The sequence below is a fragment of the Salmo trutta genome, chromosome 28 (genome assembly GCF_901001165.1).
Source record: "Salmo trutta chromosome 28, fSalTru1.1, whole genome shotgun sequence".
NCBI lineage: Eukaryota > Metazoa > Chordata > Actinopteri > Salmoniformes > Salmonidae > Salmo > Salmo trutta.
The window spans coordinates 25,451,703-25,466,084 of NC_042984.1; the positions used below are offsets into that span (position 1 = coordinate 25,451,703).

At 41.0% G+C, this 14,382-nt stretch overlaps 2 protein-coding genes across 3 annotated transcripts in view; one reads left to right on the plus strand and one right to left on the minus strand.

Annotated features, from left to right (window-relative positions):
- Positions 1-7,499, minus strand: part of LOC115165860 (matrix metalloproteinase-23) — a 29,357-nt gene extending 21,858 nt beyond the window's left edge. The window contains exon 1 of one of the 2 annotated variants that reach the window (XM_029719301.1): positions 7,112-7,499. In XM_029719301.1, coding sequence (XP_029575161.1) covers positions 7,112-7,315 — 204 coding nt within the window. In that variant the 5' untranslated portion in view covers positions 7,316-7,499. The remainder of the gene's footprint in view (positions 1-7,111) is intronic. The other variant, XM_029719302.1, reaches the window with a different exon arrangement.
- A 1,104-nt stretch (positions 7,500-8,603) lies between these two features.
- On the plus strand, positions 8,604-11,362 carry LOC115165861 (ubiA prenyltransferase domain-containing protein 1-like). The gene is made up of 3 exons (XM_029719303.1): positions 8,604-8,796; positions 9,328-9,944; positions 10,076-11,362. Exons 2-3 carry the CDS (start codon positions 9,347-9,349, stop codon positions 10,561-10,563), a joined length of 1,086 nt encoding a protein of 361 aa, XP_029575163.1. The 5' UTR covers positions 8,604-8,796; positions 9,328-9,346; the 3' UTR covers positions 10,564-11,362.
- The last annotated feature ends 3,020 nt before the right edge of the window (positions 11,363-14,382 follow it).

Below are 14,382 nucleotides of genomic sequence, written 5' to 3' on the forward strand. Positions count from 1 at the left end.
ACTGTTTGCATTGAGTATTTTGTATCTTCTCTTGTGATTTTTCAATGCTGCAGGACAGCCCTTAAAGATCAATATTCTGTTATCGAATTAAGAACTTTTCTGTGACAGTATCCGGGAGAAAGCTAATCTGAAGTAAACCGAGTACCTGGCCTAAAGTGAGTTCTGGCCTGGAGCACCAATAATAAATGTAATGTTAGGCGTACAGCGTGTTCTCTGCTAAAATAATATCATGTTAGGCCTACAGTGTTCTGCTAAAATAATATAATGTTAGGCCTACAGTTTTCTGCTAAAATAATGTAATGTTAGGCCTACAGTGTGTTTTCTGCTACAATAATATAATTTTAGGCCTACAGTTTTCTGCTAAAATAATGTAATATTAGGCCTACAGTGTGTTTTCTGCTACAATAATATCATGTTAGGCCTACAGTGTTCTGCTAAAATAATATAATGTTAGGCCTACAGTGTGTTTTCTGCTACAATAATGTAATGTTAGGCCTACAGTGTGTTCTCTGCTAAAATAATGTAATGTTAGGCCTACGGTGTGTTTTCTGCTAAAATAATGTAATGTTAAGTCTACAGCGGGTTCTCTGCTAAAATACTGTAATGTTAGGCCTACAGTGTGTTCTCTGCTAAAATAATGTAATGTTAGGCCTACAGTGTGTTTTCTGCTAAAATAATATAATGTTAAGCCTACAGCGGGTTCTCTGCTAAAATACTGTAATGTTAGGCCTACAGTGTGTTCTATGCTAAAATAAGCCAAAAATATGTGTTCTGATCCATTGTACAAATTTCATCGTACAAACTTTGTTGTACAATGGATAAATAAAGATCTATTTCAGTGTTACTTTGAGACTTTTAGTACCGTAATGAAAATTAACTTTTATTTTGAAAACTCTTTTGAATGTCTTATTTATACCCCCTTCAAGTAAAGTGTTACCAGGTCAAGTCTGAACCTGTGTGTCCGTAACTTCGTACTGTAATCTACTAAGACTGTTAGATGAACTGACAGTTGTGATTTATGGTATTCATTTATACAGTATTGAGAGGTATCAATCTCATGTTCAAAATCAAAACAAGAAACAGTTCCATGCTGCAAGAGTTCTGGCTTGACTTGATCAGCTGAGGATATTAATCTCTATTGTAATTCTGCAGTTACTACAGCACATAACTTCAGGTTATTACTCCAATGCCTTGCATGTGAATGTTAGGCATTACTTTTTCATGCGAGGGCATTCCATCTTGTGGAAAAAGAAAGTGCTCAGTAGTAAAACTGCTTTCCAAACTTGAAGTATGATACATTTTGCAGATACAGTATGTCTGATGTCCCCTTGGGGAGGGACAAATAAGACTCTCCCAATAATAACACCTGGATTCTACTCTTGTTTTACAGCTTTGAAAGAGACCAGCTTGGTGTTTTCTATTTCAGAGCGGTTAGAAATATTTTGTGACTATGTTATTATTACATAATAGTAATAGAACGTAAAATATACAGTTAAAGTATATACTGTATGACTGATTATCCAAATCACTTTAGGTGACTTTGTGACAGGTGAATAAGCTAATTTAGCCTATCGACAGCTCTACTCCACAAACACCTTACCATCAACGATAAGGTATTGGACCAACACGACCTGACCTCTTTGCATTGTTTATATACAATGTTTTCAACCTTACATACAAATAGAGTGGAAATAGAACCTAAAGAATTGGCTATTTGATAAATCAGAATCTATACTGGTGAAATATCTGTATGAAAAGGGAACATTTCTTCAGAGAGAAATTATCTAAACACTAAGCATTCCTTCAAGATTTCCAATGTTCCTTAATCCTCAGGAAAACAAGAGCTTTGCCAAGAGCTGAGGACTATACTCCCAGACTAACAGCAGAGGAGCCCAGCAGAAGACTGAAGACTTCCTGCCACACCGATAACGGAGTCAAGGAAACATACACTACAAAAGAAGAGGACATAGCCTACAAGCTGGAGCAGGCATTGCACTTAAGTTGGAGTAACTTGAGATATGTCCATGTAGCCTGGCCCTAAATCATGATTACTTGAAGCTACAGTACATGTTGTTCTAAGGCAAGCTGTACTCCATTTATTCCTGGGGAAAACAACTAAAAATGGAAACAGAATTTATGAATAATAGTAGACACTTTTAGAATAGCTAACTTGGTATAAGGGAGGAAAAAGACTTCAGCCAGCCAGATCAAACAATGTTTATTATAGCTACAATAGAATAAGAATTGTTGTCGCTCATACAAGCAAGTCTGGCTCTTGTGATTGTCACACCCTGATCTGTTTCACCTGTCTTTGTGATTGTCTGCACTCCCATCCAGGTGTCGCCCATCTTCCCCATTATCCCCTGTGTATTTATACCGGTGTTCTCTGTTTGTCTGTTGCCAGTTCGTCTTGTTTGTCAAGTCAACCAGCATTTTTTGAATCCGCTCCTGCTTTTCCCCAGTCTCTCTTTTCTCGTCCTCCTGGTTTTGACCATTGCCTGTCCTGACCCTGAGCCCGCCCGCCTGACCACTCTGCCTGCCCCTGACCCTGCCTGCCATCCTGTACCTTTGCTCCGTCTCTGTATTACTGACCTCTGCCTAACCTGACCCTGACCCTGAGCCTGCCTGCCATCCTGTACCTTTGCCCCTGTTGCTGTAATAAACATTGGTACTTCGACGCGGTCTGCATCTGGGTATTACCTTATCCTGATAGTGATGATATGTCTATTTTAAAGGAAATGACATCCCACTGGGCACAGACATCAATTCAACGTCTATTCCATGTTGGCTCATTGTAATATCCTATGTATCTCGGAAACTTGTCTGAAAAAGGACGGATAATATTGTAGTTTTTCTATGCATTGGTAGGACAGAACAGCAATGTTTAATATTAAGGGAGTCTCGAGGTTCTGCTCGCCTGAGTTGAATACCACATAATAAGCTGTAGATCATACTATTTACCAAGATAATGATCATATATATTTTCCATAGCTGTTTATTTACCACCACAAACCAATGCTGTCACTAAGACCGCACTCAAAGAGCTGTTTAGGGCCATAAACAAACAAGAAAATGCTCATCCAGAGACGGCACTCTTAGTGGCAAGGGATTTTTATGCAGGAAAACTGAAATCCGTCTTAACTCATTTCCACCAGCATGTCACGTGTGCAACAACAGGCGAAAAAACTCTAGATCATCTTTACTCCACACACAGAGAAGCATTCAAAGCTCTCCCTTGCCCTCCATTTGTAACGGTGTGCGCTGAGAGGCGGGAAGCAAGTTCAGGGAGTGAGTGTTTTAATAAAATAAATGGAACATAATACAAAACAAGAAACACTAATAGCACACAGACATGAAACTGAAACGGGAACAATGACGCCTGGGGAAGGAACTAAAGGGAGTGACATATATAGGACAGATAATCAAGGAGGTGATGGAGTCCAGGTGAGTCTGATGACACGCAGGTGAACGTAACAATGGTGACAGGTGTGCGCCATAACGAGCAGCCAGGTGAGCTAGAGGCCGTAGAAGAGGCCGTAGAGGGAGCACACGTGACACCATTTGGCAAATTTGACCATAACTCTATCCTCCTGATTCCTGCTTACAAGCAAAAACTCTAACAATAAATACCAGTGACGTGCTCAATACGGAAGTGGTCTGATGAAGCAGATGCTAAGCTACAGGACTGTTTCGCTAGCACAGACTGGAATCTGTTCTGGGACTCATCCGAATATGTTCTGGGACTCATCCGCATTGAGGAGTATACCACATCAGTCTCCGGATTCATTAATAAGTGCATCGACGACATCGTCCCCACAGTGACCGTGTGTGAATATCCCAGCCAGAAACCATGGATTTACAGGCAACATCCACACTGACCTGCTAGAGCTGATGCTTTCAAAGAGAGGGACTCTAACCCGGACTCTTATAACAAATCCCACTATGCCCTCCGACGAACCATCAAACAGGCAACGCATCAATACAGGACAATGATCGAAACCTACTACATTGGCTCTGATGCTCGTCGGATGTGGCAGGGCTTGCAAACTATCACGGATTACTAAGGGAAACCCAGCCACGAGTGACGTGAGCCTACCAGACGAGCAAAATGCCTTTTATGCTCGCTTCGAGACAAACAACGCTGAATCATGCATGAGAGCGCCAGCTGTTCCGGATGACTGTGTGATCACGCTCTCTGTAGCCAGTGTCGGTAAGACCTTTAAACAGGTTCAAATTCACAAGGCCGCAGGGCCAGACAGATTACCAGGATGCGTACTCAGAGCATGCATTGAACAGCTGACAAGTGTTTTCACTGACATTTTCAACCTCTCCCTGATTTAGTCTGTAATACCTACATGTTTCAAGCAGACCACCATAGTCCCTGTTACCAAGAACGCTAAGGTAAACAGTATAAATTACTATTGCCCCGTAGCACTCACATCTGTAGCCATGAAATGCTTCGAAATGCTGGGCTCACATCAACACCATCATCCCAGACACCCTGGACCTACTCCAATTTGCATACCGCCCCAACAGATCCACAGATAACACATTTTATATTACACTCCACACTGCCCTTTCCCACTTGAATAAAAGGAACACCTACATGAGAATGCTGTTCATTGACTACAGCTCAGCGTTCAACACCATAGTGCCCTCCAAGCTCATCACTAAGCTAAGGACCCTGGGACTTCCTGAAGGGACGCCCCCAGGAGGTGAGGGTAGGCAATAACACATCCACCACGCTTACCCTCAACACGGGGGCCCCTCACGGTTGCATGCTTAGTCCCCTCCTGTACTCCCTGTTCACCCACGACTGCGTGGCCGCGCACAACTCCAACACCATCATTAAGTTTGCAGACAACATGACGGTGGTAGGCCTGATCACTGACGACGATGAGACAAACATCAGGGAGGAGGTAAGAGACCTGGCCGTGTGGTGCCAGGACAACAACCTCTCCCTCAAAGTGATCAAGACAAAAGAGATGATTGTGGATTACAGGAAAAGAAGGACCGAGCACGCCCCCATTCTCATCGACGGGGCTGCAGTGGAGCAGATTGAGAGCTTCAAGTTCCTTGGTGTCCACATCACCAACAAACTATCATGGTCCAAACACACAAAGACAGTCGTGAAGAGGGCACGACAAAGGCTATTCCCCCCCAGGAGACTGAAAGATTTGGCAATGGTCCTCAGATCCTCAAAAGGTTCTACAGCTGCACCATCGAGAGCATCCTGACTGGCTGCATCACTGCCTGGTATAGCAACTGCACGGCCTCCGACCGCAAGGCACTACAGAGGGTAGTGCGTACGGCACAGTACATATCTGGGGCCAAGCCTCCCACCATCCAGGACCTCTATACCAGACGGTGTCAGAGGAAGACCCTAAAAATTGTCAAAGACTCCAGCCACCCTAGTCATAGACTGTTCTCTATGCTACTGCACGGCAAGCGGTACTGGAGTGCCAAGTATAGGTCCAAAAGGCTTCTTAACAGCTTCTACCTTCTGAACAGCTAATCAAATGGCTACCCAGACCACTCTTTTGTGCTGTTGCTATTATTTATGCATGGTCACTTTAACTCTACCTACATGTACACATTACCTCAATTACCTCAACTAACTGGTGCCCCTGCACATTGACTCTGTACTGGTGCCCCCTGTATATAGCCTTGTTATTGCTATTATTGTTTGACTGCTGCTGTTTAATTATTTGTTACTTTTATTGATTCATTTTTTTTTTACTTATCTATTTTTTACTTAACACGTTTTTCTTCTTAAAGCATTGTTAGTTAAAGGCTTGTAAGTAAGCATTTCAATGTAAGGTCTACACCTGTTGTAATCAAATAAAAAAAATATTTTATTTTATTTATCTTAGGTCTCTCTTGTCGTGATGTGTGTTTTGTCCTACATTTAAATGTTTTATCCCAGCACCCTCCCCGCAGAAAGCCTTTTGCCTCTTGGTAGGCCGTCATTGTAAATAAGAATTTGTTCTTAACTGACTTGTCTAGTTAAATAAAGGTTAAATGTCAGAGGAAGGCCCTAAACATTGTAAAAGACTCCAGCCACCCAAGTCACAGACTGTTCCCTCTGATATCGCACGGCAAACCGTATCAATGCACCAAGTCTCGAACCAACAGGACCCTGAACAGCTTCTACGCCTAAGCCATAAGACTGCTAAATAGTTCGTTAAATAGTTAACCAAATACTACCTGGACTATCTGCTTTGCCCATTTTTGCACAAACTTTTTTGACTCATCACATAAGCTGCTGTTCACCATCTGTCACTTTATTTCTAGTTATATGTACATATCTACCTCAATTACCTCGTACACGGACACATTGACTCGGGACTGGTACACATTGTATATATCCAAGTTATCTTTACTCATTGTGTAGCTATTATTACTTTTATTATTATGTGTTTAACTTTTCTATTATTTCTCTATTTTCTTTCTCTCTGCATTGTTGGGAAGGACCAGAAGTAAGCATTTTACGGTTAGTCTACACCTGTTGTTTACCAAGCATGTGAGGAATAACATTTTATTTTATTTGAAATGACGTGGAAACAACGTTGATTCAACAAGTGTGTGCCCAGTTGGATGAAACCATCCAATCCATATTCAACTCCATAATTGATTTTTGTCCTTAATATTCATATTTTCCACTATCCACTGGATAGGTAGCCTATTTTGAAGGCCTACAATTTTATTGCACTATCAAAATTGGAATTCCTCCAATTATTGAATAGGAAAAGGCTACATTATCTCGTGCATAATTAATGATTATGAAAAGGCATTTAGATTTCTATCTGATGAAGTCATAGTGGGCTAAAATCCTTTACCGTCTAACGAAAAATGTGCTTCATATTACAATGACATGTTTTTACTTAAAAGTTGCTGTTGTCCAACAGCTGTAACAAAGCATATATCTTGGTAGACACAGATTGTTTTTCAAATGAAAGGATTGTTTTGGTCCTAAATGGTTTTCAACATCCAAAGTCTCGATCATAACTTATTCCAGCAATGTGGTTTTCTTAACCTGTCCAGTATACAAATTGAATGAACCGGTGCGATAGGAGGTATGCCGTTAGAAAGTGGAATTGTCACACCATACCTCTATTCTCCAGGTGGGAAATGCTGTGGTTTCTTGCATCCCAGCGAACAGAATCCCAAGCACCGTCACAGCAAGCAAAGGAGCACTGACATCGCCTCTTTGTAAACTTCTGAACGTTTGACACACCATCGTTGCGATATCACCTTCCAGAAAAATTCCCTCAACAAAGACAGACCAGTCAATTTCACCACCATCTATCCCCATGGATATCAATGGCCATCCATTGCATCCTTTTATTTGAACACAATATTTTCAATTGAGGATAACCGTGGCAAGCACAGTCCAGCAGAATGGGTTGTGGAATCCTTTGTCACCCACCGCCAGCTCAAAGCTACATCAAAAAGTCTGCAGCTATACAACCCTCCGGCGCAGCGCTATTCCGCACAGTCTGCCAGTGGTTTCACATTACTTTAAATGAAAGTCAGAGCTTGACATGTTTAAATGGAAAGGAAACCAGCTGCATGTATTCGACAATCTCAAAACTATTTTGACGAATCAATTATTTTTGACTGCTTATTAATAAAGTTCATACAATATTAGGGGGAACAATTCTCAGTCTGTGCAGGTCTGTCATTTTAGCTGAGGTATGGGCATATTATTTATTTATTTAATTAGGCAAGTCAGTTAAACACATTCTTATTTACAATGATGGTCTACCGGGGAACTGTGTGTTAACTGCCTTGTTCGGGGGCAGAACGACAGATTTGTACTTTGTCAGCTCGGGGATTCAATCAAGCCCAACACTCTAACCACTAGGCTACCTTCCGCCCCGTATAACAACATTAGGTTGACTTTGATTTATATAATACCTATTACTTCAAATTTATTTGGCCCATCTATTTTATAATTATATAGGAAAAACAGGCTGTTGCCTAATGTAAGTAAAACATATTTTTCAAATGTTATTTTCATTGTAGTAGGCTAGTTGTAGTTACCTGCGTCAAATAGATGGTGAGCTGTGATGATAGGCATACATTCTGCAGAACTGTGTAAACCGCAAAGGTTGTAGCCTAGTTTACATCAAATAAGTGCGTGTGTGAATGGCCAAAACACGCAATTTGAGTCTGGTGTGCTTTCTTAATCGGCAACGTTCGAAAAGTATTGAAACAAACATGTACATACAAATGTTTTTGGAGACGTGTACTTTTAGTGGGTATAGTATTTACCCATGCTGGTCTGAGTTCGCTCTTTAACAAATCCGGGTGAGATAGGGAGAGATCGAGCTGACCCTAGATCTGTCTCTACCCTATGGCAAATTTTACCCGGAGCTGTTTTTTGACCCACCACCAAAGAACCAAGAATGTAATTCCTGCCTTAGTATTTATAATATATGAGTTGGTGCGAGTGTGATAATAAGCGATATTTTTAATAAAAAATATTTTGAGATATATATATTTTTTAAATTCATCTTGAGAAAGGGGTTAATTGACATGTTAGCGTCACAAGACGCGGAACTCAGATGACGATGGAATGCGTTTCCAACGGTGGCTATTTATACTGCACTTTGGTTGGACAAAATGGCGTCCGTCAGGGTTAACTGTGATCAGCCAGTGAAATATCCTCAAAATTGACACGTAGCATGCTTGCCAGCGGAGCAGGGTCAGCCCTGTAGTTATGTAGCGGTCACAGAAAGATGTTGTTACATGGTGTGAAATAGTTTATGAGAGAAAGGATACATAAAACAGGTAATATCCGGTGTCCAACATTTCATTTCTCCCTGGCTATTGGCTAGCTAGCTAATTAGCATACTGGCTAGGTAGCTTTTAGCTTTAATCCTTTAATCTCTGTAGCTAGCTAGTTGACTATCCAGCCCCCTAGTGCAATGCTCTGAAGGCACATTTTACGAGGTTGTAGGAAGCAAGCAATGTGGCAATCCAACAGGCGTTTTTGTACAATTTACAAGATGGTGCATTGAAATACAGCTGGTCCAGCTAGCATATTTCTAGCTACTGTCAGTCAGGATGGAAGTACTGGAAATTAAACAGACTTGTTGCCTCGTCCTAGCATGTAGTAGCGAGCTTTAATCCTGCTCAACAACAATTTGTTTTTCCTGTTGCATGCTCTTGGAAACCTTCAATGATGGACAAAATAATAGCTGATTCTTACTGGTTTTAAATACATTTCAGAGCCTGGATTCTGTTGCACTTGCTCATTACATGAGATGTTCACTGTACGTAAATTAAGTTATATGTGTGACCTCTGTAACTCTGTTTCAGGTTTACTATCCATTTCTTTATGATTGTTGCTGGCACTACTGCAGACCTTGGCAGAGGTATGGCTGTGGGGCAGAAACCAAGCCACGCGGAGACATTTGTTTTGGCTGGATCGAATGGACATAATGAGACAAGGCATTCCGGTTTGAATGACGTTGTGCGGAACCACACCGCTGATCAGCGACGGTCAGGGATGGCCAGAGTTGCGTCCGACATGAGGTACAAGTGTGCTGCTTATGTGCTGGCCCTGCGGCCGTGGAGTTTCAGCGCCTCCCTCATACCGGTGGCGCTAGGCAGTGCCCTGGCCTACAAGCTGGAGGGCTCTGTGGACTTGGTCATCCTCATGGTGTGTGCCGTAGCTGTGCTGGTGGTGCATGGGGCAGGGAACCTGGTTAACACCTACTATGACTTCTCCAAAGGGATCGACCACAAGAAGAGTGATGATAGGACTCTTGTGGATGAGATCCTGGCACCGCAGGACGTGGTCATGTTTGGAGCGCTGCTCTACTCTCTGGGCTGCTTGTGTGCCACACTGCTCTACTTTCTCTCCACATTGCGGATGGAACATCTGGCCCTTATTTATTTTGGAGGGCTCTCAAGTTCTTTCCTGTACACGGGAGGTGAGCTAACCATTAACCTGTTTTAAAGATTTACTGACATTATTTCACTCACTATCTTTTTACCAATACTAACCACACACACACACACTAATATCCAGATACTTATGATATCTTCCTTGTCCTGTTTCCAGGCATTGGTCTTAAGTATGTGGCCCTGGGGGATGTGGTTATCCTGATAACATTTGGCCCCCTGGCAGTCATGTTTGCCCACGCCGTGCAGGTGGGCTACCTGTCAGTCCTGCCCTTGGTCTACGCCGTCCCCCTGGCCCTCAACACGGAGGCCATTCTACACAGCAACAACACCAGAGACATGGACTCTGACAAACAGGCAGGCATCGTCACTCTGGCCATCCTCATTGGGCCCACGCTGTCCTACATCCTCTTCAACCTCCTGCTGTTTTTCCCTTACGTGCTCTTCTGCATTCTGGCCACCCACTACACCATCAGCATGGCCCTGCCCCTGCTCACGCTGCCCATGGCCTTCCCCCTGGAGAGGCAGTTCCGCAGCCAGTGCTATTCCAAGATCCCCCAAAAGACAGCCAAGCTCAACCTCCTGATGGGACTTTTCTATGTCTTTGGGATCATTCTGGCACCTCAAGGCAGCTTACCGCTATTGTGATCCAATTGTAGATTACATTTTATTTTATAGCTTAAAAAAAAAAGTCTAGTTGATGTACATCTTTGTATTTATAATGATTGGCTTGAGTTCAAAGGCTTTAATGTATTGTTTAGTTTATACATCGAGAAACAGACAGTTTGGTTATTATTCTGTAATACTGACAGATATAACCAGATGTGTAATTGTTCCAGTATTTTGCACAAGAGTTCTGTGTATCGGTTGAAGTCTGAGATGGGTTCAGAATCATTTGGTATAAGATCACAGTAGATAAGACGTTTCAAGTCCCTATGCCTCATGAGGACAGATGTGGAAGAAACAGTTGCATCGGGTCCTATTGCTACCGGTGATGCAATTGTTCCAAATGTCAATAAACCAAATCTACACCTTTTAATCTCTACATTTAAATTGAATGTCTTATTTTAGGACCATAGCTTTTATATATTCTTCAGGTTGAGGTTAAAATGATGAACAGCAATTTTATGTTTTCAGAAATGAGACGGTAGCCTTGTAAGTCAGGTTTTGGAGTCACGGATTGGAATTGTCCATTTTAATTTCCAGACATAGGAGTTAAACGGTTCATCGATCCAGTCCAGAAACCAATACAAACTTATGTGAGTACATGGAAATGCCCCTAAATGATCCAGATCTCAGCTTAATTTTAATTGGACTTGTTGGTGACCTTTTAGGATTTTACCATTAGGCAATATGTTTTGAGTAGTTATGGGTTCATTAAGAAATTACATCTATTGTATTTGTTTTTCCTATTCCTCACATTACATTGTTTGAAATTGGGTCAAAAGTTTTAAAAAAATCGATTGCTATTTTTTTTATTTACTTCAGGTTCTGTCAAAATTAGATATTTAAATAATTTGGACTATGTCCTTACATTTTTCTAAGTTTTTGAAATATGCAGTGTAAATGGGGCCACTGTGTATGCCCAATTTTTCCACCACAGAGAACAGCTTTCAGTTGAATGCCAAACTTCAGACACAGAGTTTCTTAATACTGTACAGTCTTTGCTTCAGGTGTGAATTAGACATCAGTTTCCCAATCAGATCCTGGTACTAATCATCAGGTTTGTAAGCCCACAGTATTGATCCCCTGAAAGGTGGTCCTTTGACTCTGGGGAGACTTTACCCTAACTACAGATCTGCAATGGTCGATATGTAATAATGTAGGCTACTCTTGCAGCTTGGGGTAGTTCAATTCATTTTCAACAAATCTTTACTTGGCAATACTTCCTTAATTTTTGACTTCGCTATCTCAAAAACGCCAATGGCTAGTTGCAGGTGGAACGTTGGAATTTAGGAAATGCTCCATTATTAAATTATATATTTTTTGTGCACCATGAAGTAATCCAACAATGTATAATGCTGCCATCTCAACCTGGTCTCAGAGCATTTCATATTATTCTGTATGTAAATCCGAGACACTCCATTTAGTATGATATGGTATGTATTAATTTGTGGATGTCCAGCACCCACTTTGTATTATGTTAAGAATTTGCAGAATGTACTATATGTTTACGAATTCTAGCTAGCTCGCTAACGTTAGCTAGGTGTTAAGGTTAGGAGAAGGGTTAGCTAAAAGGGCTAAGGTTAGGGGAAAGGTTAGTTAAAAGGGTTAAGGTTAGGGGATGGGTTAGCTAACATGCTAAGTTGTTGAAAAGTTGCTAATTAGCTTAATGCTAAAGTTGTCCCTCATGAGATTCGAACTCACAACTGCTAGATATTCGCATTATATGTCCTAACAATGCTAGTCATTGTCCACAAAGCGGCATGGCAGGATGTTTAGCTTCCTCCTATCCTTATTTTGAATTGGTGGATACATGCAATTATGTAATACTTTTTTGAATATTCATTGAGGGTTGTCGACGTCAACCGCCTTTATTCAATGGAGAGATGCTATGCTACTAGCCTCATGCCAGGAATATGCATAGCCATCTCGGATATAAAGTGTTTTTCTCAAAGTTGCGGGGATGTCACGTATCCTACTTATATCCGTACACTCACAACCTAAGCATTACGAAACGTATATTCAATCAAATAAACCTCACCTAGTAAATACGCCATACATTTTTTTGTTGACCAAATTTGACACTCAATGACTGACCTCCCATTTAAAAACTCCTTGCTCGGTGGGCGATAAAACGCCACCTGTTGGAGGGAGATAGAGGAAGAGGTAGAGGCCTAACTCGGGGAAAATCTGTCTTCTCTGATTGATCGAAACAGGTGAGGTGCCCGACTCTTAATTTCTGAGTAGGCTACAGCAGTTTGTGGTAGATACCCACCTATCTCAGTCAGTAGCTATCTTTCCATTTAGAACGTTTGAATAGAAAAAAATCTATGGAGTAAAAAGTACATTATTTTCTTTAGGAATGTAGTGAAGTAAAAGTAGTCAAAAATATAAATTGTAAAGTACAGATACCCCCAAAAACTACTTAAGTACTTTCACCACTGATTTTTTTATGTGCGCTACTTCATCACGCACAGCCTTTTATCAGTAAAAAGTCAGTTTGATTGAAACACATCTCTGATGGGAAAATATGCATATTGTTTTATACAGATAATTGGATGATGAAACTTGCCAGCCAACCAGAAAAGTAAGGCAAAGCAATTCAGGCATTTTTGAAAATCAGGACAATCCATTTCCTGCCAAGAAGCATTATTTTTATAGTTGCAAGCAGTAGGCATTTAGAATTAAATGCGAAGTGGAACTTTATACACTGACCAAAAACATAAATGCAACATGCAACACATTCAAAGATTTTACTGAGTTCATATAAGCAATGTATTTATTTGGTAATTTTTACCTTTATTTAAAAAGGCAAGTCAGTTAAGAACAAATTCTTATTTACAATGACGGCCTAACCTGGCCAAACCCGGATGATGCTGGGCCAATTGTGCGCCGCCCTATGGGAAATCAGTCAATTGAAATACATTCATTAGGCCCTAATCTATGGATTCCACATGACTGTTGGTCACAGATACCTTAAAAAAAAAAGGTAGGGGTGTGGATCAGAAAATCAGTCGGTATCTGGTGTGACCACCATTTGCCTCATGCAGCGTGACATATCCTTTGCATAGAGTTGATCAGGCTGTTGATTGTGTCCTGTGGAATGTTGTCCCACTCCTCTTCAATGGCTGTGCGAAGGTGCTGAATATTGTCAGGAACTGGAACACGCCGTCGTACACGTGTCTGGTGAGTATGCAGGCCATGGAAGACCTGGGACATTTTCAGCTCTCAGGAATTGTGTATTTGTGTTTGTTTACACTACCGTTCAAAAGTTTGGGGTCACTTAGAAATGTTTTTGAAAGAAAAGCAAATTTTTTTGTCCATTAAAACAACATCAAATTGATCAGAAATACAATGTAGACATTGTTAATGTTGTAAATGACTATTGTAGCTGGAAACGGCTGATTTTTATTGGAATATCTACATAGGTGTACAGAGGCCCATTATTAGCAACCATCGCTCCTGTGTTCCAATGGCATGTTTTGTTAGCTAATCCAAGTTTATCATTTTAAAAGGCTAATTGATCATTAGAAAACCCTTTTGAAATTGTTAGCACAGCTGAAAACTGTTGTACTGATTTAAAGAAGCAATAAAACTGGCCTTCTTTAGACTAGTTGAGTATCTGGAGCATCAGCATTTGTGGGTTCGATTACAGGCTCAAAGTGGCTAGAAAAAAATAACCTTCTTCTAAAACTCGTCAGTCTATTCTTTTTCCGAGAAATGAAGGCTATTCCATGCAAAAAATTGCCAAGAAACTGAAGATTTGTACAATGCTGTGTACTACTCCCTTCACAGAACAGTGCA

Excerpts from the sequence above, each read along its gene's own strand:
- LOC115165861 (XM_029719303.1), top strand. The coding sequence starts at position 9,347 with ATGATTGTTGCTGGCACTACTGCAGACCTTGGCAGAGGTATGGCTGTG. Across the intron at positions 9,945-10,075 it reads TTCTTTCCTGTACACGGGAG|GCATTGGTCTTAAGTATGTG; the intron begins GTGAGCTAACCA and ends TCCTGTTTCCAG.